Source organism: Cryptotermes secundus, unplaced genomic scaffold (assembly GCF_002891405.2).
Source record: "Cryptotermes secundus unplaced genomic scaffold, Csec_1.0 scaffold1406, whole genome shotgun sequence".
NCBI classification, from domain to species: Eukaryota; Metazoa; Arthropoda; class Insecta; order Blattodea; family Kalotermitidae; genus Cryptotermes; species Cryptotermes secundus.
The window spans coordinates 773,083-796,927 of NW_019721015.1; the positions used below are offsets into that span (position 1 = coordinate 773,083).

The 23,845-nt window shown below is 40.3% G+C and overlaps 2 protein-coding genes across 9 annotated transcripts in view; both read left to right on the forward strand.

Annotated features, from left to right (window-relative positions):
- Positions 1-19,117, forward strand: part of LOC111875293 (cationic amino acid transporter 2) — a 66,859-nt gene extending 47,742 nt beyond the window's left edge. Inside the window, exons 5-10 of the mRNA XM_023871406.2 lie at positions 3,006-3,187; positions 5,616-5,773; positions 9,240-9,467; positions 12,961-13,883; positions 17,731-18,064; positions 18,532-19,117. Coding sequence (XP_023727174.1) covers positions 3,006-3,187; positions 5,616-5,773; positions 9,240-9,467; positions 12,961-13,883; positions 17,731-18,064; positions 18,532-18,743 — 2,037 coding nt within the window. The 3' untranslated portion in view covers positions 18,744-19,117. The remainder of the gene's footprint in view (positions 1-3,005; positions 3,188-5,615; positions 5,774-9,239; positions 9,468-12,960; positions 13,884-17,730; positions 18,065-18,531) is intronic.
- A 3,310-nt stretch (positions 19,118-22,427) lies between these two features.
- Positions 22,428-23,845, forward strand: part of LOC111875288 — a 65,594-nt gene continuing 64,176 nt past the window's right edge. For 4 of the 8 annotated variants that reach the window (XM_033755774.1, XM_033755771.1, XM_033755773.1 and 1 more), the window contains exons 1-2: positions 22,429-22,597; positions 22,935-23,123. The gene's annotated coding sequence lies outside the window, so the exon portion shown is untranslated. Of the gene's footprint in view, positions 22,598-22,934; positions 23,124-23,845 lie in introns of all 8 variants that reach the window. The other 4 variants (XM_033755769.1, XM_033755776.1, XM_033755775.1 and 1 more) reach the window with 3 other exon arrangements.

Genomic DNA, 23,845 nt, shown 5'->3' on the forward strand with positions numbered 1-23,845 from the left:
AAACACATGCCCTTCTATATATGTGAGTACATAAGAGATACTTAGCTTGATAGACTGACAATAGAGGTATATTGTGAACTCTCTGTGGCAAAGATGAATACTGCCTCACACATAATTCTGCTGCTGTCTGTTGCTGCTATTTCTGCTCCTATGCATAGCTACTAGCTATTGTAATGTAAAACATATTGATAATTATATATATAGATATGTATATATGTATATTTGGATGATTACTGATTGGGTCATCTGCTAGAAACAGATTAAATAGCTGAATTGGATTACAAAACAATAATGTGACTTTATAATGAATTATGTACATGTGATTACTTTGTATGCATACTTTATGTTTCTTTGTCTTCACAAGCCTGACAGTGACACTGTAGTCTTATCATTCTGGGCTCGCACTGGAACGTGTGATGTGACTTTGGCATTTGGTATTTAGCTTTGCTGTATGCTGAAGGTGTTCAGATATTGCAGCTGATATTTTCAGGATGACTGATATAGAATGAGGAAATGGACTGATATAGGGACCTTCTGAGAACAAACAGCATTAAACAGCCTTACCACAGTGTTTCTCAACTGGTGGGACTTCATCACCTGGATAAGATGTTAGGTCTAAAATATTAGAATTTCCAGTAATGATCAATATAATACTGGAATGCACGTAATTGTAAAAATATAATTCTTGGAAAAAGAGAAGCTTTAATTAATGAAATCCTCTTGGACTGTTAGTTGGTTAAAATGACCAACACTTGAAGTATCATCTCTGTCCCCAACATCAGGATGAAATGTGATGTTGAATTCAGACTGTCCCATCTATGTACTGACCCATTTTCTATCATTAGAACTGAGCACAAGACAGTGGGCAGAGTCGTGAGCTTGCTTAGCTGAGTCTTATTTCCAGATCGGTGTCTGTACTGTTTGATCTTATTAGTCACTGAGCACCAGGACCAACTGAGCTCAAAATCCCCCATCAAGGTTAAAGTTTCTGAGGTGAAGCCTGATCTTGGCAAACTCCTTCGTGGAGTGGTCCATGTATCTACTGACCAAACAGCCACTGGCTCAAGCTTGGTTATGGTTACAGGGTAGGATTTAGTATAGTCATATCAGACTCTGCTGATGGGGACAGAGATTGTACCTGATATATTTGTAATTTTAACCAACTGACACAGCCGATAGTTCAAGATGAATGCATTGACCTTATTCAGCATGAAAGCTTGAGATCCTACATCAGCCACCTTTAGGCTGGGCCACACAAGTGCACGAAGTACGTCCATTGCAATGAACATACTTCATAACGGACATTGCTGAGGACACCACACAGTTGCAGAATGCAGTGCATAGTGTTTTGTTTGCAATGGAGCCAGAAGAAATTGTAGCATTCGCCTCTCTTGTTTATTTCTACAACAGACGTCATGATGTTCGTTACGACGGACACATTTTGTGTGCTCGTGTGGCTCCAGCCTTGAAGGTATGCTTCATTTTTTTTCCTTGACAAAATGACTGGTGGGTTCAAGGTGCAGACAATTGAGAATCATTGTCCTATCCAACATTCACACTTCCTGACCTCACATTATCAAAGAAGTCATTGAAATAATCAGACATTAACCATGACTGTGGATAGAAAGTGAGCAAAGTCTAGCTTCACCTCCTTTTCTTCAGCCTTCCTTTTTCCTTAATCACACAGTCTATTCCCACTGGATAGCACCACATCCATGCCCTTGCCCTTCTTACTTCCATATACCCTGAAGATGCTGAAACACTGGAGCAGCTTCAGCACATGACATGGCTAAACCCCAACAGTCAGAGTTACACTTATCTGAACTCTGATATTGATATTGGCCCTTCGCTGCATTTCTTGACATTGCAGATGCTCAGAACTCTTGGTATTTTGTTGAACTTGTCATAGAAACATAATTTTAAAGATTAATTATTTGACCTACCATTCCTTTTCTATAGAGATCCTGAAGGTTTGATTGTGATTTCAGACAGTTTCTTAAGATCTTCTTTTGTGTAGAAATAAGATAACATGCAGACACCATGAAAAATTTATGTGTCTTTCCATTTAAGTTGATGAACTATAAAACTGAGTGTGTGAAATTTTATTTGATAGTGGATTGTAAACAAAAACAAATTTTGGATGAAATGCTAATTACAAAATGGATGACATTGTGAAGCTTTGAAGTTATATTTAACAAGTGCCATATACTATGCATACTGTACACTAACCATGGATGGACAGCCCATGGATTGTCCTCCTCCACATCTCTGGCAGTTCATTTTTTCCCTGTAGCATATTGTCACTGTGTGTCCTCTCCAGTTACATAGCTTTGTTGTTCACATGAATGTTGGTGGTGCTAACTTTCACTAGTGAGAAGCACTTTGCATTAGTTGACATAGGTTACAAAAGCCTCGAGGGGAATGTAATAGTAGGCAGAAATATGGAAGCCTTGAGTGTCATCATTGCCATCTATGGGACTTCTGTCCCTAGTGTCAGTCTAGCAGAAACAGTACTGATGCAGATATTTTTTTTTTTATTTATCATTTATTAGCAATCTGAATTTACATTCTATGAGCTAATTTGCTGTCATGTACAATAATTATTCTATTGTACTAAGTTGGCTTGAAGAGCTGTAATCCATCGATTACACCTCAGTTTTCCTGGAGATCGTTTGGCCAAGTTCGTCTTGGTCTTCTGTATTGTGTAGGTTGAAGGAGAGCTGCTATTGCGTTGTTGGGGTGAGATTCCAGTTTCTGATAATGTTTTTGGATTCTGTCTGTGATTACGGTTCTTACATATGGGATCTTGAGGTCGGTGTGAAGAGTTTGGTTTGACACGTACTAATGCACATATGAATGTATAATTTGTGTTAGTCATGCTGTGCAGAAGGAAAGCACATATTCAGAAGCACAACAATTCTGTCCTGAATATTGGACACAGCAGAAACACTTGCTGTGTGAATGCATTGCATTGTTACATGCAATATGTGACTCTCTGGTTTCAGGTGCTCACAGGAACTGCAATTTGCTCTTTTGGCTTCCTGAGTTTTATTGGCATCATGCCTCAGAGCTGGAGGAAGAGCCAAGGCCGAAGACAAAAAGTTACTGCTGCGGGTGCTGCCCTGCTTGTCATGTTTGTCTCTTACTCTGCAGTTGCTGTGGTTGTCTCCCTGATGGTGCAGTTTCAGTGAGTCCAATTTTGTTTAGAACACATTTCTTCAAGTAGTTACTATAGGATTCTGACGATGGTGTATAACACACAGAGATATTGGGTTTTCGGACTTTATCCATTGTCCTGGTTTTAAGATAACTAAGAAAAACACGACGTTTCGGAAACTGGATCTGTTTCCATCCTCAGGTGAGGGAAAACACCTATTCTGTTGGGTCCCTTAGAAAGAGGTAGCCTCGATCACTGGATGTCTTCAAGTTGCTGGCATTGCATATTTATCTTTCTCTTGATGTAATCACCTGACTAGACATGAAAAACATGTGACACCTGCACATTTTGATGTGAACAATTTTAGTTGGCATACAGGAGAATAAACATGGCGCTGTTAGTTTATGGTCTCTTTTATTTTATGGAGTACCAGTAATTGTGTATCTGAATAGGAAAATCAGGCTTGTACAGCTGTGTGGTGTAATGATGTGACATTATACATTCCAAGCTTGAAAACTGGGAAAGAAGAAAATAGAGTGGTGTAATGAGAGACACTGCCTTCATTTGGTGGGGGAGGGGACTTAGAAATTTTCAGCACTGAAAGCCCCCAGGCAGTCTCTGCTCATCCTTTGGGTAAAGGCAGGTTGGAGGAAAGGTAAAGCACTTGGAAGTGATAAAAGGTAGGGTGAATTTGGTTGGAAGTGTGATGATAGCACTGGGAGAGCTGGACTGGGGCAGAATTTTGATATTAACATGGACGGGTGGGATTTTTGTATCAACGGGGAAGGCTGCATGAAAAGTCTGAATAATAATATCTGAAAAATTACATCCTACTCTACAGAAAATGCACTGCATCTCCATTACAGAGATAATCTAGGAATGCAGTTAATGGTGTTTGGCAATATAATCGCTCTCTATTCTGAGTATCATATGGGACACATAAATACACTGTACGAGAAGAATCCAGAGCTTTTACTGTTAAAGTATATGGTACATATAGCAACTAACCACTGTATCCTGACTGTTCCCATATCTTGAAATGTACCAGAATTCTGAAGTGATACAAATTTGTCAAAATTTAAAATTAACAGTATTTTTAACCATATCAGTACAGTAAAATAACCAGTGTTGCTGTCTAGTATCATTCATTGGAACTTACATAGCAGCTGTGTAAGCCTGTGGCAGATTGCGGTATATATCATATAGAACATGTGAGGGTCAAAGAGTCAATAAAAAGTAGGTGGATACTTTTGCTTTTGTATGGTGGTGGATATAGTTAAGTTGGTTAAAAGTTGGTCATCTGACAACTTTTGTTGGGGACAAGGAGTTGAAAGCTTAATAATAAGGTTTGGATTGGGCATTGTGCCCAGTGACACGCTTTCCTGTTGCTGGTACCGGACCTCTTGGTATCAAGAGTACACAGCACATGTTCAGCTGTGCAGAAGGGAGTACTGGAGTCAAAAGTTGGGTGAAATTGAATAGATCCTTCAATGAAATCATTTATTTTTCATCTGTATCACTGAATAGCAGCTGCAGAAGTTATAAATTCGGCTATGATAAACTTTTGGCTGTGCTCAGCACTAATTCCATGATGTCTGTGAACTGAAAATTGGCTTTCAGGAAGCCTAGTGTAGCTTTCTCCTGTGTGTTCTGACTTTTGAATGGTTACTGGGACTTCTGCATATGCAGATTTCAAACATTGCATCTGCAGCTACTGTCAGAGCCCAAATGTTGAACATACTGTATGTATGGGGAAGGGAAAAGCGTACACATTTGGAAAGAGTGCCTCCATCTTATCCCCAAAATGTTTGTTCCAGTTGTGAAATGCATATGTATGGCAGACAGTTGACTGAATTATACAGTGGAGACTAGGAATGTGGAAACTGAGTAGAGGAGATGTGGGTGTGCACACAAAGGATGAAGAACCATGTAATATGAAAACAACTCAGTAAACATCACATTATATAGCCACCTCATTCAGTCACTCTTATTCCTAATGTCAAAGCTTGGAAATTAACTTGATAAGATAGCAGTATATCATGGAGTCCATCATGCTAAATGTGTGAACTTTATATTTAATTAGAGGGTGGGTGTTGTTCAGTTCTTGCACCTTAACTATATTTGATATATTGTTCATCTTACCACCATTTGTAGGATTCAGCTCTCCAGCAGTCCTGCAACTTGAAAGAGGTGCAGTACTTTGCTTAGTGGGGCCATGTGATAGCCATTTGGTGTCATGAACTCAGTTCCCAGGTGGGGATGTCTGGTATCTCAGAGTCAATATTCTAAGCCCATTGTAGGTTGAAGCTTCATAGGACTGTATACCCAGTCTGTTCTACACCAAGATATAGAATGGAGTTGTGTCATATGGGCATTTGACTTGTGCAAATTCAACCATACAGCAATATATAATATACTGTACTGCCACAAACTTCATTTCTCTGATTTTGTGTGTCAGAGCTGTGAAATGGTCACCTGTACCCCTGCTTCATGTGTTTGAAGTCCGTGATGTTGACTGGGCCCGCCTGGTCATGGCATCCCTCAGTATACTGGGCCTTGCTTTGGCTCTGCTTGAAGTGTGCACACCTCTGCACACCCTGGTCGTGCGTTTGGCTGGTGAGTATTTACTTCAGGCATACATCAAGGGGGAGGGGTTTATGCTGGGTGTTGGACATTGGACAGTTTGTTTGGAACATCTGATACTTGATACATGCTGCAGACACTGTTGACACTTTTCTGGTTATAAATTCATTCAGTTCATTAAGGCACAAGGGCTATATATCCATTTTCAAACTGAGTGAAATAAGAATAGGAATTACACACACACACACAAAAGTTCCTATATTTAATGTTCTGCTATTCACATATCAAACATTGTTTCCTCGTTTTCTCTGTTCCACAGAATGTGGAGATAGAACCATGAAGAACAAATGTGACAATGGCATTTGATGGTTTTAGTTAGGTTAGGTTAGCTTCTAAAGGGTACTGATGATGGTGTGTAACACTCAAAATTACTGGGTTTTTGGACCTTGTCCATTGTTTGGTATTCTAAAAACTACGTAGAAAACACAACATTTTGGAAACTGGAAATGTTTCCTTCCTCAGGTGAGGTGGTAGATGCCTACTCTGTTGCATTCCTTAGAAAGAGCTAACCTCAGTCACTGTGCCAGGTTAGCTCTTCCTAAGGGACCCAATAGAGTAGGTGTCTCCCCCTTAACTGAGGATGGAAACAGATCAAGTTTCCAAAACGTTGTGCTTTCTAGATTTTAGAAAATCGGATGATGGTAAGTTCAAAAACCCAGTAATTCAGAGTAGGTTAGGTTAGGTTACAGACATTCATATGTATCCATTCACACCTCCATTCTCAGTGGCCCCCCAAAAGGAGAAAGTTCAGAACACTTGAGCAGAACAAGGAATCATACCGTTACTTCTGGCTTATGGCCCAGTGTAGTCTGGTAGGTTGGTATCAGAGTTTTAAAGGAACATACATACTGACTCCATTTTCACGATAGAAGTGAATCCTCTGAAGTAGAGTCCTGTCTGTTGGACTAGGTAGAGTTAAAACCCAGAAGACAAACGTTTGAATCTTGGTCCCTTTGAAAACCTCAAATAACAAATGTTAAATTGAGTAAATACTCTTATGTAGATAAAATTTCATCATTGCTAAACACTATGGCATGCAGATGTAAAGGGGGCACAGAGATAAAGCTTCACTCCTTGAGGTTAATAGGCATGCTTAATTGCCAAGCTGAGTAGCCCTTGAAATGGTTTGATATAATATAAAGGCCCTTATTGCCTTTGTCACCCCTCCCTCCTGTAGCATAGTTGGTTTAGGGGCTATGCTACAAGCTGGAAGGTGGTGGGTTCAAGTCGCGATGAGGTCATTGGATTTTCTTCAATTGACCTAATCCTTCCAGCTGCACTATGGCCTTGAGGTAGACTCAACCTCTAACAGAAATGAGTACCAGGAATTAATTAAATAATTTTCCTGGGAGTAAAGCACGGCCGGTGCTTAAGGCTGACAACCTTACTGCCATCTTTGAGCCAATTGTCTAGATAATGTGGGACCCTCAACATCTCACAACTCTATGGGCCTTCATGGCCTGTTACAGGGATAGCTTTACTTATTTTATTGCATTTGTCACCTGATCCACAGAAGCATGAACCTGATGTGCGCAACTTGAAGAGTGATAAAAAGACTTGTAGCATTGTTCCCTGTACTCTCTCTGCAGCCAAACTTTGTGAAGTGTTTGTTGCTCTACCTTGCTCAGTTGATGTCTTCTCCCCTCAGAAGTAGGTGATGGTAGAGGAGAACAGTTGTTATCTTTAATATAATGACAAAAGTTAGTTGCTGTACACAGGTTTCAGACTCATAATTGAGTATATTGGATGCTTATAGCTCTTAACTACAAATAATTACAACATATCTGTTACTCTTCCTAATCTTAATATAAACTGGCACCTCAAACGTTTTCCCAGTTTGCTATTTCCTCACTTATTGCTAGGTAAGAGACTCCAATCATGGAGATTCTTTCTAATACTACAGTGCTCAGTGGCTCCTGCTCTGGTCAGGCAAATTGCTGCTAGCCTTTGCCAGCACAGTCATATTGGTTCCAGGCCTTGCAGGACCCATGACCATATATTTCTGTTTCATGAATCTGAGTCACAAGACTCTCTTCTCAGACTTCTGCTTCTGTTCTTGTCTCTGGTTGGAGAAATTGCTGCTGGTCCTCACCAGAATAGTCTTTCTTGATTCTGAGTTCCGCAAGACTCATGACCATACTTGGCTGTCCCATGACTCAGGAGTCTCGTAACTCTTCACTCATTGTCTTTTCTGGTGTCTGGTTACTGCCAATCCATCTTGGCAGAACAGGGCTGATAGCGAGCACCAGTACTGGAAGGGCATGGTGACTAGTTAGAATAATTGAAAAGGGGGATGCACAATAGATCAATAAATGGTCGCAGTGCATGGAGTAACCGACCCCTTCCGAATAATAATAATAAACAAAAATAGGTGAAACATATTTCAAATAAAAGTTATAGCAAAAATCTAGTGTGTCCATAATGACCAAATTTCAGTGCTGCACTGGCAGCTTGTGATAATGTACTGCCTGTTATTAACTGGAGATCTAAGATGCACAGCTTGAGAAGTAGGGTCACAGGTTTGAATCTCTTATTGAGGCACTCCCTTTTCTTTTGTGTTACCCTGTGTTGTCCTCTGTACATAAGTGTCTTGGAATGGATCAGTCCCAGTGCTGACAGTTCTACTGAGATTACCAAAAATACAGTTTCAGGTTTAAGTTTTAATTGCAGGGGAGAAGGAGAAGAAGACTGTTGATTGTTTTTATGTTTATAATGATATATTGTAAAATGCTCCATCTAGCTCCATGTTATCCTTTGTCCACATGTAACAACTTGAGAACTGCAGAATGGAATTTTGAAGAAATTTCATATTGGTCTAACTTGTTAAAAATTTATGGAACTGAAACATGTGTTTCACATAGATGTGTAGAGAGAAATGAATCATGTGCACAGTCAACTTTTTCCACGAGTTTTACAGATTTTGAGGTAATTACTCAAGAGTGAGAAGCTCCTCAAAATTTTTAACGGTATGTGAATGTGTCTTGTGGGGCATGTGGTAGCATAGTTAGTTGAGTCACTGTGCTACAAGCTGGAAGGTTGCTGGTTCAAGTTCTGATGAGGTGGATTTTTCAGTTTACCTCATTCTTTCAGCTGCACCATGACCCTGGGGTTGACTCAGCCTCTCACAGAAATGAGTACCAGGAATTTTCCTGGGGTGTAAAGGCTGGCCAGTGCATAAGGCTGACAACCTTACCGCCATCTGTGAGCTGATGGTCTAGAAAATGTGGGAGCCTCGATGTCTCAAAATCCTATGGGCCTTCATGGCCTGTAACGAGGATAGCTTTACCTTGTCTTTCATGTATATGTTTTCTAGCCTCTTTGTACTGAGAGCAAGCAGGATAGCTATATCTGATACTGGGAACATTGCTGATAATCAGGCTGTTAGATGTCTTGTATGTCTGTTGGAGTGCTTATTTGAATTTTGGCTGTACTGCCACAGGAGATGAATGGCAGGTGTTACCACATATTCTGGCTAGGGAGAATTCCAGTATGGGTACACCAATACTAGCAATATTAGCTGCTGGGCTGCCTGCTAGTCTGCTGGCCTGTGTGTGCCCACTTTGGCTGTTGGTGCGTGTGATGTGTGTGGGTCCACTTGTTGATCATGCTGTCATGGCTGCCACAGTAATTCACAAGCGCTACCAACCACACACTGGGACTGCAACAGGTCAGATCCTTCTTAGTATTCTAGCATATTAATTTATGTATACCAACATGGTACTGTATTGTTGCTCTTAACTGTTTGTCTTAAGCATGTCTCTTATTTTGTTATTAGTTCCATAGGCTGTTTGTATGTTTAAAGCAATGCTTGGGCTGCCAGAAAGTCTTTATAGGCAAAACTGGAAGATAAATCTGATAAGATGTGAGGAGTATACTCACAGTATCAGACAAAATAAAGAGGATCCAATTTTTTTTGTGTGTATATTTACAGCAACAGATATTCCTGTGGAACCATAAAACAAACTGTGACAAAAATTTATCATGCAGATGAGGGACAGATCATCAGTATTATTGAAAGTTTACATATCTACCTACAGAACACACAAAGCAGGTTGATTGATGAGTAGAAATGAGAGGATAGTAACTGTCTCTCTGATCTTCTGAGCAGTAAATGCAAATGAACTTAGTGATTGAAAACACTAATATGATTTCATAAGTTTAAGTTATACAGAATGTCCCATGAGGTGTCCCAGGAAGAAAGGTCAATATTCTGGGAGGTCATAGTATCTGTCATTCTAAGCAAAAAAGTGTGTCTTATTCCAAATGGTTTCTGAGATAGAGCTATTTCACTCTACGGTTCCAGTTGTTGGTAAGAAAGAAATATTACATAACGTTTCTAATACTGGTGTTTATTGTTCAAGTGACCAAGTTGGTACAGTTTACCTAGTATAATACATTTTCAAAAATTCCACCATCAATATGAATGGACTTTACAACTAATGTGAGGACATGGCACGTTGCTTGTCTGTGCAATGTGCTGTGTACTCTACAATGAAATGGCTCTATCTCAGAAACTGTTTGGAATAAGACACATGTACATATACACATTTTTGCTTAGAATGACTTGTACTATGACCTCCCAGAATACTGATCTTTCCTCCTGGGACACTCTGTATATTTTCACTATGTTATCGGGGCAGTGGAAGCACCACACACAATAGTTGTGAGGGTTCTGCCCATTACCTTCGATGAAATTCTAAACCCTCTTTTTTAAACATTTGCAGTATTTTATGTTATTATATGGGTTCATTTGTTTTATATTTGAAAGGAATGAAGCCCCCTTATTGCTAAAGAAGCGAATGTTGTCTTAGTTGAACTCAACCTTTTAACATACACACTAAAATTTACATTAAAAATACATATTTTTATAAATTCATACAGGAATGGGGAATATTTAAGATCCTTAAATTGCATAATAAAGTGTTTAATACTTTCTGTATGTCATAACAGATTGCCACTTCACTTGTTTTACTAAACATAGTGTAAGTTTTAAGAAATGAAACCTTGAGCATCGTTATCAATGTACCAGGTGTCTGGATGGAAGGTATCCAAAATAAAAAATGTGTATCTCGGAAACTAATTGTCATACATATATCTGGAAAGGAAAACTCTGAAAGTTTCTTTTTTCATGCCCGGCTTATGTGCGCTGCCACATTTCTGCCACCAGGTTAGGAATCACCTGGACAGAGAGATTGCTAGGAGATGGACTGGCAGAGATGCACCAATTGCTTGGCCCCCTAAGTCGCCAGATTTAACACCAGTGGATTCTTTTTTGTGGGGTTATGTGAAGAACATTGTCTACCAGGTTAAGATCAATGAGCTTCAACACCTGAAAGCCCACATAAGGGACACTGTGGCTACGGTAGCATCAAACATGCTTCAAGCAACGTCGAAAGAGGTTGAATATCATCTGGATATTTGTTGTGCCACCAAAGGAGCCCACATTTAAATTTATTGAGAAAGTTATATATGCAGAAAGGTGCACCATATCTCAAGTGGTTAGTTGCTGGCTTCCCACCACGGTGGCGCAGGTTCGATCCTGGGTCTGGTCAAGTGGGATTTGTGGTGGACAAAGTGGCGCTGAGGCAGGTTTTCTCCAAGTACTTCGGTTTCCCCTGCCAATCTTCATTCCACCAATTGCTCCACAATCACCCTCACCTATCATCTGGGGCTGGTACAATAGGCCAGAAGTGGCCGCAGTACAAGGGACTTAGTCCGACCCCACTAGCAATTAAAAAAAAATTATATATGCAGAAAAATACTTTGATAGTTTCCCTTTGTAATGTTGTAACCCTTAAGTGTGTATAACACATGCTTTCTGAGATATAATTATTTTATTTTGGATACCTTTCATCCAGACACCCTTTATTAACTGACTGAACACCTCTGATGATATTTTGATGTTGAAACATGGCTTGGTGTGAAACTTAGTCTTTGATATTAAAGGAGGAACATAGACTGAGGGTGTCTGAGAACAGAGTGTTGAGGGGAATATTTGGACTGAAGAGAGATGAAGTGATGGGAGGTTGGAGAAAACTGCATAATGAGGAGTTTCATAACTTGTACTGTTCTCCAGGTATAATTAGAATGATCAAGTCAAGGAGGATGAGATGGACAGGGCATGTAGCACGAATGGGGATGAAGAGGAATGCATATAGGATATTGGTGGGAAAGCCAGAAGGAAAGAGAGTACTAGGAAGACCAAGATATAGGTGGGTGGATGATATAAAAATGGATCTTAGAGAGATAGGATGGGATGATATTGATTGGATTGATCTGGATCTTGTGAACACGGTAATCAACCTTCAGCTTCCGTAAAATGCTGGGAAATTCTTTAATGGCTCCCCAGTTGGCAGCTTCTCAAGAAGGGCTCAGTTCCATGAGTGAGTGAATGAACATGCTGGGTTATCAGTTAAGTTAAATTAAGTAAATAAATAACCTTTCATGTTGTAATTTGATGGTGCCTTGATCTTTCTTTCTTAATTTATTGTGGATTACAGCAGCTCAGAACACGGTGTGAAAATATGGGTATGTTTGGTCTTCAGCTGGTTTCTTTTCTTAAGGAAGGAAGTAGGCTTATGAGTTCACCATGCTGTCTCTGTGTGTTTGTGTGGTGCAGATACTATTCCCAAAGTGCCAGCAATTATTATTCATGGAACCGGATGATCGATGTTTGTCATCAATAAACTCAGGCATTAAACAGGCATACAGAGCAGAAATTGCACACTTAATATAAAGACAAAAATAAAATTACAATACAGTTATTTTTCTTGGTGTAAGTCACGTTATCTTATTAATCTGAAGTAGTCCAAATTTCTTGGAATAGGTTTTGAATGCAAACTATATGCCAGTGGTTCATTTTCATTTACTGTCCCACAGTTTTTCTCAGGAGTCTGGAATGAATTATAGTTGATAATAGAACTGCAGAATATGTAGAACAAATATGTAGTTATTATACTAGAGCTGAGATTCTCACAGTGATTGCTGTTAAGATTATGGTCTACTGCAATATGATGCCATGTAGTGTGCTAAATAGGTAATTACATTTCTCCAAAATGTTGCTACCTGTCTGACATACTATACAACCTCACATTCCAGAGACCATAATCTTTGTTTTATGTAATCAAAAAGTGCTCTTCTTATTACAAAATTTGTTACAGACAATGAAGTGAAATATTGTCATGTGGGTCAGAAATCCACATCAGTCTGTCATCCACATGATGAGTTTGATGAGTTTGATGAAGATGACATGGAAGCAGGTCAGAAACAACACAGGTTAACAGTCCGTTGTCTGAAGTCTGGCTTAGGCTTCTTACCAGCTGCCATTCGCCAGCATGTCTCGTCTGGACCTGACCAGCAATACTACACAAGCCTCTCCAGCCCATGCTCTCTTCATGGTGACATTACCAACCTCAGCAGCGCTACCCTCTCTTCTGAGTCTATCACTGTCACCTACATAGATCCTGATGACATCAGCCTAGCAGAAGGAAATGTGATTCCCAGTCAAATTAACTGCAGCCTTAGTAATGAAACTGCAGTGACATCACTGTCATGTGATTTGGCAACACAGGGTCAAGTTGATAAAACATGTAATGGTTCAGTGAAATCTATCAGATCTCTGGAATCAAAGATCATGAATCAAAGTGAAGTGGAATTGAGAAATGTCACCAAGTCACCAAGTTCTGTGAGACATATGCACAATGATATGAAGGTTGTTAGTAATGGTTCAATCATGTCTTCAGAATCTGTTCTTTCTGCAAGAAACCACAGTGGCAGAGGCTCTGCTGGACCATTGTTGTCAGTGAATAATGATGAACAGGACAGGAGAGCTATTTGTAATGGTTCTGTGAAATCTTCAACAGCACCAGTGAATTATAATGACAGAAACTTGGTAATTGGAGATGAAGAGTTGGTTAAACTTGGAAGTGAGTCTGGCACGTTCGAATATTGTGAAGAACACAACAGTGCAGATGACACTGGCAGTGAAGACACAACATTGTCATCTGCATCAACCTGTGATGAGAGTGACAGCAGTACAACCGACATTGATGCTATCGTGGCAGAATACAAGGAAAAAATTAAAGTAAGATTATTGCATGGTGAGGGGTGGGGGCTTGGATTAATTTAATGCTAGATCATCAAAATGGATGTCCATATTTTAAAAGTTTACATTTTGTAAAAGAAATGACCAATGAAATTTATACCTTTTCTTTTTGGATGTGTCATCTCCAAATTGTCATCTCTTTTCACTTTGTTGTGTCAGCAGTAGTGAAGCTGATGTTCATCACTGGGCTATCTTCTGCCTATGTATGGTGGGGATCTTTGTCATGTGTTGGGATTTTTTCTTTCCACAAATTGAGAATTCTGTATTGAGTTATTTTTTGTAGCAAGACAGTGCTCTGCCATATTTCCCTGAGAAGCCTTAAATGTTAAGTTTCTAGGCTAATGGATTCTATGAAATGGTTCAATTATTTGACCAATGAAAGTACTTATCTGATATTTTAGGTTCATTTTTGGGTCATATTGAAAACTTATTTCTGAGAAAAAATTTTGACATAGAGCAGTTGCAGCCATTGCATGTCACTTTGGTTTTTCCCAGCTGTCAAATGCTGCTTGCATTGATAATGAGTTGCTAAGTTGTTTGACATTTTGGAAAACACTGTTTCATGAAACAGAACCTTTTACCATATGCACATGTTTTTGGTGATCAGTTCTATAGAAATATTTGTATAGTGTTTGCAGAGAACCACACATTTTTAACAGTGTAAGAAGAAAATATTTTCTTGATAGAAGGAGCTACACTCCTGGCTGTTATTAATGTTATTGGTAGAGCAATGATAAAGCATTGTGCTGTAAACTAATAACATGATTAGGTTAACCCTTCATAACTGACATGTCTGCCACTATGGATTGCTCTGTGTGACCATCCTCTGGTGGTAGAAGTGAAAAGCTTTGCCAGTAAACACAGGAATTGCACCACCCACTATGCGAAACAGGAAATAAAAATAAGACCTAAAAGTCTGTGACAATGGTATATTAACACTTTGCGGACCGGCAATTTAAATATTTAAATCACCCTGGGGACTGGCATTTTTAAACCTACTACACAAACAGAATATACACGATAGGGAAGAAGAGCTCCAACAGAGTAGGATGAACAGGACTGCCGTAATAAGATACNCCTAGAAGTGCTTGAGAGTGTGATATTTCTTGAAACATTCCCCTTTGTGAGGTGGCATTACACAGAACTTGCACATGTAGACAGTCATACTCCTTTTGTTGTGTACTGTGCAAACACAGCATCGCCTAGAAGGCTGCTTCCCCTTATCATGTTCACTCTTCACAATTTTCACGAGGGTATGTTTCCGCATATCACCCGAGAGTCACCCAGGGGGGTCAAAATGAGGCCTGCGTGGGGTGGGAGTAGACGCCCCCAATCGTACTAAGACTCTCTGCCGCCACCGTATGGTCTGTAGCCCGGGCTTTTGCCACATTCATCAGAAATGCCTTGTATTTCAATTTTGAATGAGGGTTTAGATTTTTGAAAACCAAAAATGAATTGAAAATGGTACAATTTATAAGCCACAAGGCAACTTTCTTTGTCCACTTTATTGTTTTCTGAGGAAGAGAATAATAGGCCAAGTACTGATCGGCTCTATCAACTCCCTTCATGAACATATTATACTCAGAAATACAAACAGGCTTCTTTACCTGTGCATGTCTCCTTTGAACATCAACCATGCTTGAATTGTGAATTGTGGAAAAACAGTTCCGCTACTTCAGACACTTGCATTGGGTCCAATGGAATTTGCTTCACTCCTGGATTTCCAGTAAACTGTCCCAAAGCAGGCGTTTTGTCTACTTTTCCCCATGTGGCTCTCCCCGCAATGTTTCTACCCGCACTTTCGTCAGAGCTACTGTCACTTTCACTTTCACTTTCAATGTCTGTGGCCACAATTTTTTGTTCGCCCCTGCCACACTCACTAGCAAACTCACAAGGGATGTCAGATAGCTCATCGGAGAACAAGTCAGATATTTCTTGTTCTCCGAGAAAATGCTTGGACCTCAACCTCTTCCGACCTTGATCCATTTTGCACTAGTAACTTCCTGCCTGGTGCATGCAGCTGGAAGATGAACAAAGTCATTTTCTTTTGGAGTGCAAAAGGAAAACGGGTGGGTCATAAACAGTGGGGTCATGTTACTGACTACAAAGCAAACATTGAAGAGGTCTATCACGCACCAGTCATGCGTCTGCCTGGCGCCAGTGCAAGGTATAGCGTATTTCAACATTACGTGTCCTAAAGTCATAATAATATGCCACTGGTTCACCACATTTAAAAGCGCTGGGCATAAAAATATGCCACTGGTCCGCAAAGTGTTAATACAGTTATTGTGTTTTTGGACATTATCCATTGCCATGTTTTTTGTTTGAAACAACGTTTCAGAGACTGGATTCTGTTTCTGTCTTCATCTAGAAGCGTATTCAGTTGGGCCCAATTGATAGAGCTAGTCCTATCTCAGATGACAGGGACTAGCTGGATTCTGTCTGTCTTCAGGTAGAAGACTACTCAGTTGGACCCAATTCATAGAGTAGTCCATATCTCCAGAGACAAGGATTAGCTCTATCCATTTGGCTCAACTGAGAAGGCTCTTACCTGAAGACTGAGACAGAATCCAGTCTCCAGAATGCTGTTTTCTAATAAATAACAGGATGATGGATAATATATATAAAAAAAAATATTTGTACAGGAAATATAATTTATATTTCACGTGCGAACATTTCATGGCAATCACAGCATTTATTATACCATATTGTACTTTGAAATTTGTTAAAGAAAATTGCTTAGCACTGAAGGGATTTACATTTGGTTGGAGCTACAAATGGGAGAACTGTATGTCAGAAAACATAGGAACACTAAAACAGCATTTCCTTATATAGTGCAAAGTACAAAACACATGCATAATTACTCACCCTACTTCAATTATGAGCACTCAGCACATTGCTACGAGCAACAGCAGCCGCCAGTGAAGCAGGTGTGCTCTCAAAGTAGCAAGGATGACTTGCAGTGTTGCCTCATTTGCTCCCTGAAACTTGCATCCCTTCAAAACAGCTTTCATTCTTGGGAATCAGTGGTTAGATATGGGGAGTGCACTTCCTGTGGGTCATGTGCACAATGCTGGAAACCAACATCACCACCCAGGAACTTGAGGATATTCTTAGGTTTCCAGAGTTACCATGAGAAAGTGTAATGTCAGATTAGCATCTCCAGATCCAGCCCCTGCTGATTACCTCCTGTTCCCAAGTAATAGAAATGGGTCCCAGGCAGTAGGAGAGGTTGAAAAGACTATGATGACGGTACTTAAGGAGGTTGCAGGATACAGCCTGCAGGAACACTTCCTGCAGTGGTTTAGTTGCTGGCAGAGGCATGTGGTTTTATGCATAAAAAGATGTAAAACTGTCCATGTGACAGGCAGTGGAGGACCAGAGGGTTGTGAGATGTTGAGGCTCCCATATTTTGTAGACAACTGGTTCACAGATGGCAGTGAGATTGTCAGCCTTAAGCACCAGCCACCTATTACCCCCAGGAAGATTCCTGGTACATATTTCTATTAGAGGCTGAGTTGACCTTAGGGCCTTAGTGCAGCTGGAGGAATTAGGTCAATTGAAAAATCCAGTGACATGGAGAATTGAACCCTCGACCTTCCAGCTTGTAGCATAATGCATCGATCAACTACACTACTGTGTGTCACCTGGTTGTGTGCATAGAGGTTTTGTGTAGTAGAAACCAGCATGATATGCGCTGATATATTCATGAACTTTCGGACTACTATGCATTGGTTCTCATTGCTACTAAGAAATGGGAAGATAAGTGTTTTTGTGCCTTTTGGATGTGATCATTATTTGCAGAAGTTGGCACTGTTTCTAACAGGTAGCAACAGCACAACCAATTGTGTGTGCCCCCACAGCAGCCACAGGTCGTCGTGTTACGCTGTCCCTCATTGGTGTCCTGGTTTGTGTATCAGTGGTTGGTGTGACTACTGTCCTTTCTGAAGCTCTGAGTGCATGGTGTGGGAGCCTGGGCCTCATAGGAGCCTTGTTTTTGCTGGCTGTGATTGCCCAACAGCCACAGAATGACCAGAAAACAGAAGGCAGAGTACCTCTTGTCCCATGGCTGCCAGCTTCAGTGGTGCTGATTAATGCAGTCCTGGGTTCACAGCTTATAGCGACTGTGTGGCTGGCCACTGTGATCTGGATGCCTCTAGGTTTGTCTGACAATCTGTAGCGTTGAAAAGCATAGTACATCTGTTGAAGCTTGATGTTGTGAAATGAATAGACCAAAAGGATTAATACTTCAGAATGAAGCAGCAAGCATGTGGAAATATTTTTAACCGTTTATATTACAATTGTAACACTGTATGAATAGTGAAATTCCTATATCTTTGTACTGAAATTCGAATTTCTCATATAGGAAAACAGTGTGAATATGCAAGTCCAAAAAAATATTTTTGTAAATGAATTTATTCTTCAGAAGAGATCATAAAAGTGTCAACACACAGGCAGCATGGCAATCTTTTAAACATAATCCCCCCCCCAAGGGAAGGAAAAGGTTAAATGCCCTTGCTTGGCATTCTCCAATTTCCTCTTTGTTTGAGTTTGTTACTTTTTACATGCTGAAATACACATTATCAAGTCAACACTGACTGATAAATCTGTTACTCTCTTCTTGCAGGATTCATACTTTACTGGAGAAAACGTGGTTTGTGGCGGACATGTAACCGTCCAGGGGTAGGTGGCAGTGACTCAAGTAGGAGAGAGCATATTCGACTTCATGCCCCTCCCCGTAATCCTACAGTGTCCACACTAATCCCCAGCCATCACCATCTGCCAGATGAACGTTTCCGGCGCCTAACTCAAGTAGACACAATTTTGATATCAAGATGATAGCCTGTATGTTTAAAAAGAGCTGGGTAGATTACTGTAATAATGCAAATAAAGGAGTGAAAGATCTTATTTTAAAAGATGTTAGTGTATTTTCTTATGTACTGATATAATTATTAAGAATGTCTTGTTTTAATGCTAGATTGGAGAGAGTTGTGTCACAGAATCGAATTACTCTGGAACAAGGCATACATTGAATAATGTTCCAAAACAAACATTAGTGTGTATTTAGAAATTGTCTTTAATTTACATGTTTACCTGTAATGAGTCAATCTGTCAATCAATTACGCAAGCAATCATCTGAATAAGTAATCTATTTATCTGTTGTTACAAAATCTTTTGTATTGAAAAGAATATTCAAACTTATTATTGTGTAGGTATAAACTTCCATTTGAAATCTGAAGAGAGTGTGACATGGTTCACTGTGCTTTTCCCTTGGGTGACACAGATTACGTCTTCTTTGGGACAAATCAAAGTAGTTTGTGTCTCCAGACATAAACAATTTTGCTTTCACTGTGAGTGTAAATAATCTTTTTTGCAACCATGATTCATTAATGTGAGTTGGGATAGTTCAGTTGGTCAGATAAGCTGACTTTATGTTCCACTACTTGCCATCTGTGTGCAACTTTGGTTAATATTCATTTGTCTTCATCTCTTTACTGTATCCCACTACTCGTTTCGGCACAAAGTCAGGTCTACCCAGTGCAACAAGATGCTGCAATATAATATGAACTATAGATAAGCTGTAGGTTGGATGACTGGCAGGGCCAGGCAATTTTTGGGTTGTCATTGTGCTTGGAACAGCTCTGGGGCTCACCTGATGGATACTGGGGACACTTTTCATGGAGTAAAGTTGTCAGGGCAAGAAGCTGACCACTTTTTATACATTAGGAATTCAGCAACAGAGTAGAATGAGTGTGTATTTAAATATCTTTTTAGTGCTACTTCAAATTGTCCCTTTTTGTTCATAAGACTTAATTCTACCAGTTTTCTTTCTAATGTAAATAACTCTCATAACTTGTACTCTTCACCAAGTATAATTAGAATGCTGAAGTCAAGGAGGATGAGATGGGCTGGGCATGTAGCACGAATGGGGAGAAGCAGAATGTGTATAGAATATTGGTTGGAAAGCCAGGAGGAAAGAGACTACTAAGAAGGCCAAGATGTAGGTGGGTGGGTAATATTAAATTGGATCTTAGACAGAATGGGGTGGTACGGGATTGATCTGGATCAGGGCAGGGACCAGTGGGAGGTTCTTGTGAACATGGTAATGAACTTTTGAGTTCCATAAAATGTTGCAAAGTTCTTGAGTAATTGCATGAATGGCATATTCTCAAGAAGAGCTCAGGTACATGAAGGAGGAGGAGGAGGAGGAGGAGGAGAAGAAGAAGAAGAAGAAGGAGGAGAGGGAGAGGGAGAATGATGATAATGATCATAATGATGGTGGTGGTGGTGATATCTTCTGCTCTTAAGCAAATTACCCCAGAAAATTATTCTGTTACTTCATTAAAGAGTGAAAGTAAGCAAAATAAATTGATTTGAGAGTGTCAGTCTTGCTGATGTGTAACATTAGGTCTATCTGCATAACATACTCCATTTAACTTAGGAACCAGTTGATTAGTAGGATTTCTCATGTTTAAGCGTTTCATTCATTCATTCATCAGTAATCTGTCAGATGACAGGTCCACAGTCTCTTCCAAAACAGTTTCTCCACTTAATGCGATCTTCTGTTTTTGCAAAGAGACTATCCAGGAATAGTGATAATGTGGTAGTTTTTCCATTTGCTTTCCACATCGCAGTACAACAGCCGTTCAAACCACTCTGGTCACGCCTGTTGCTATACGAACTTGAACCATCTCGAGCATCATTTTCTCTGTGCTTCAAGTCGCTGCTGATGACGCTGCTTCCGGCATCAGTTTTCGGTGTCTCTCTTCGTCTGATGCCTACCCTTTCACCTGTCCAGCAAGGGAGGCCCTGCCAGTAGCTACTCTACCGCTGGTATAGCTCTCAGGGTCCCTGGCATACTCAAACCCCCTCACCACGATAAGGTGGAGACACCAACGAGGGGGTTTAAGCGTTTATCAGTTTGTAAACCAAGGAATTTTGGGTTTGCTGACTGTCCTGTATGTCATTATAGCCAATGTTTAGATTCAGGTTAAGTTCTTTTGAAACAATATAAGCGCTTCAGGATGGATGCACCTAACGTTTTTCTCCTAATATTGTATTTAAGCATCCTATTGCATTAATATATCATTTATTTCACATACATTTTCGTCTTAAATACAATTTATTATATAGTCACCCTTCTTCCACATTACATGGTTCGGCTACATACATCTTTCCTCTGTGGCCTTTAGTCCACAAGCGAACTATTCTGATCGAGCTACAGCTGCTTGTCGGCGAAGTTAGTGCCAACTTAGGATAGAGTGTGTCTCGCAGTCAGGACAGTGGATTCCCACGGCCGTTAATCTCGGGCTCATAAACCGGATATACGGCTTCTATCTTGCTAAAATTGTTGCACTCTCGATCAAAATTTTGTATCGCATGTGAACGCAATATTCCCTGTTTAAAATATATTGGCCTTCATTAAAACAAATTAATTGACATCCCAATATTTTCCTTATGGTCGTCGTCCTATCTTCTCATGCCGTCTAAACCGGTCTCAACTACCACTGTATTATGAGAGGATCAGGATTATTATCTACCATTGCAGAAGGCAAGTGCACGAAATGAAAACCTACAATCATGTTTTACATTGGACGAACATACCATTTAAGATGATGTGAGCAATTAATCAAACATAAGTTTCCCCAGTGTGCTCCTGCTAATCTTGAAACCAGTAGCCTGCTTGAAATCTGCTACATTTCTCGGAAATTGCGGTTGCCAGTTTCCTTGGTGTGCCCTCGCCCATAGGCTAAAGTGAAAGGGGAAATATACAGTTCTGCATTATAAAATAATTCCTGATTCTAGCACTTGACATATTTTCGCATTCTCTGGTACCATAAACCAGCTGGAAGCAATATCATATTGTTCTCTGCAGGCAAGTTTCATATCTATGACTCGCAGGGTCACGGTGGAGGTATTCGACCCCACCTCCACACAGGTTTCTCACTTATAAAGGATATAGAGAGAGAGAGTTACTTTACGACTGGCGATATGAGTCTGAGTCTCATTTTACGACCGACGGTCAGTCGGCCAGTCTGTCTTGGCGTAAAGCACCCATCTGGGGCTTGCGACCAGAACTTTGTTACTGTTTGACAGTTACAGTCGTTTTTTTGTGGGCGGCCCCTCTTACGAGAGGATGAGTCTGTCTTTTGTATATGCTGCTGGCCTTGCCAGCGCAGTCTTTCTCGGGTCCGAGACCATATATTACTGTCTCAAAATTGAGACTTCTCTTTTCGTCTCCTCCTACAACTCGCAGGGTCACGGTGGAGGTATCGAACCCGCCTCCACAAGCCTATATTGTCGGAACGTGTTAATCGACCGATTGCATAGCAATGGTCGCTGCACTGACTCCACTGTTGCGTGGTGTCACAGACTAGCGAGGAGGGGTGTTTACCGAGCGTTGCGTAGCGACGGGCTGAGTGGGGGTATGTGATGTCACTCGCGGAAACGCATAGGTCATGCGACTCCTACTCACTACGCTCACTACTGCAGTATGACATCATCGCGCCTGCGCGAGAGTCTTGTTAACCGGTTGAAACTTACAAGTGGGTTGCATAATCTCGTTCCACTGCTGCGTTAACTTAGCAACAGAGTGTTTATCAAGTCTGTTGCCCAACAACGGGTTGTCGTATCACAATAGTTACGTGCAGAGGAACAGCGTTGTCAACACCTCCTGTGAACTGTGAACGAAGGTTAGCATTTCCCTTTATTCCAAATGTTAAATATACGAATTAGATTCGTATGTAAAGTGTTTTGTTAATGCGCTTCACGCGATCAGATGTCAGGGTTGTATATTTCCCCTTTCAAAATACCCTACTAATCAAGAATCGTCAGGAACTACATCTAGGCCAACTCATTTGTACCCACTGGTCGTGAACATTATTTTGTGAAGCTATGATAACATACACTTCTATTTGTTTTTAAATATGTATTTTCGTGGCACTTCATTTAATTTGGCTAATTTTTAGCAAGTATATTGCGAGGGAAATTTTCTTACGTGTATTATTATGAATTACGAATTCTGAACAGTGTTCCGTGGTGCTATTGCCGTATATCCGTGCTGATGCAATTACGTCGAGGCCAGGTTGGGAACGGTAGGGAGCAGCTGTTTCGAAATGTTTTGAAATCAATGTCGTTGGCGTCTGTGGTTTTGGAAGGTGGAAAGAGAGTTGCTGCTGGTGTGATTGATTTTTATCATTCTGAGTACTTCCCTCTGAGGTTTGTAATATATGTAGTAATTTAGGAAGGAAAAGTTGAGAAATATATATATTTCTATTATTTTCAAGTTTTTGTTTAATATGCTCAGTATGTAGTTATGGCTTTTTTTTTGAGGAGGCAATGATAACCGAACTTTAGCTGCATCCTAGAATGCTTTAGTGCCTCGTGGTGGCAGTGAAATTGTGTTTTTGTCAGATGTTTGCAAAAATAATCTCATGTGAGATGTATTTTGCCGTACCCGAAAACAGCCCCATAGGGTTGAATGTGGATCTGGGTTGTAATTCGTGGATAACCCAATGTTTCCGAGCAATATATATATTTTCCATATTTTGGGTCTGAAGAGTGAACGTAGCCGGAAACCTGCAGATGAAGGTGGCAAGTTCAGCTCATTTCAGCTTGTGTCTTGTTTCTGGTGGTTTGTTTGATCATGAAGGTGGAGGTCATATGGTTCTGCAAAACGTTAGGCTGTCTTTGAACTACATCATCTTACAACCCAGAAGGCCCACTCTTTCATAGTCCTAATATTGAACGTGGTCTAGTGTTTTAACATGTTTTCATTGTTGATTCTCATTCAAGACCTACTAGTGTATAAGATGTGCTGTGACTTTTTGGTCCATTTTAAGGAACAAAAATCCTGGGAATCCAGAATTATAAAGTTTGCCGTGAAGCAGATCAACCCCAGAGTCGCCTGTCTGTTGTTGTGCTGCAGTTTCTGACTTTGA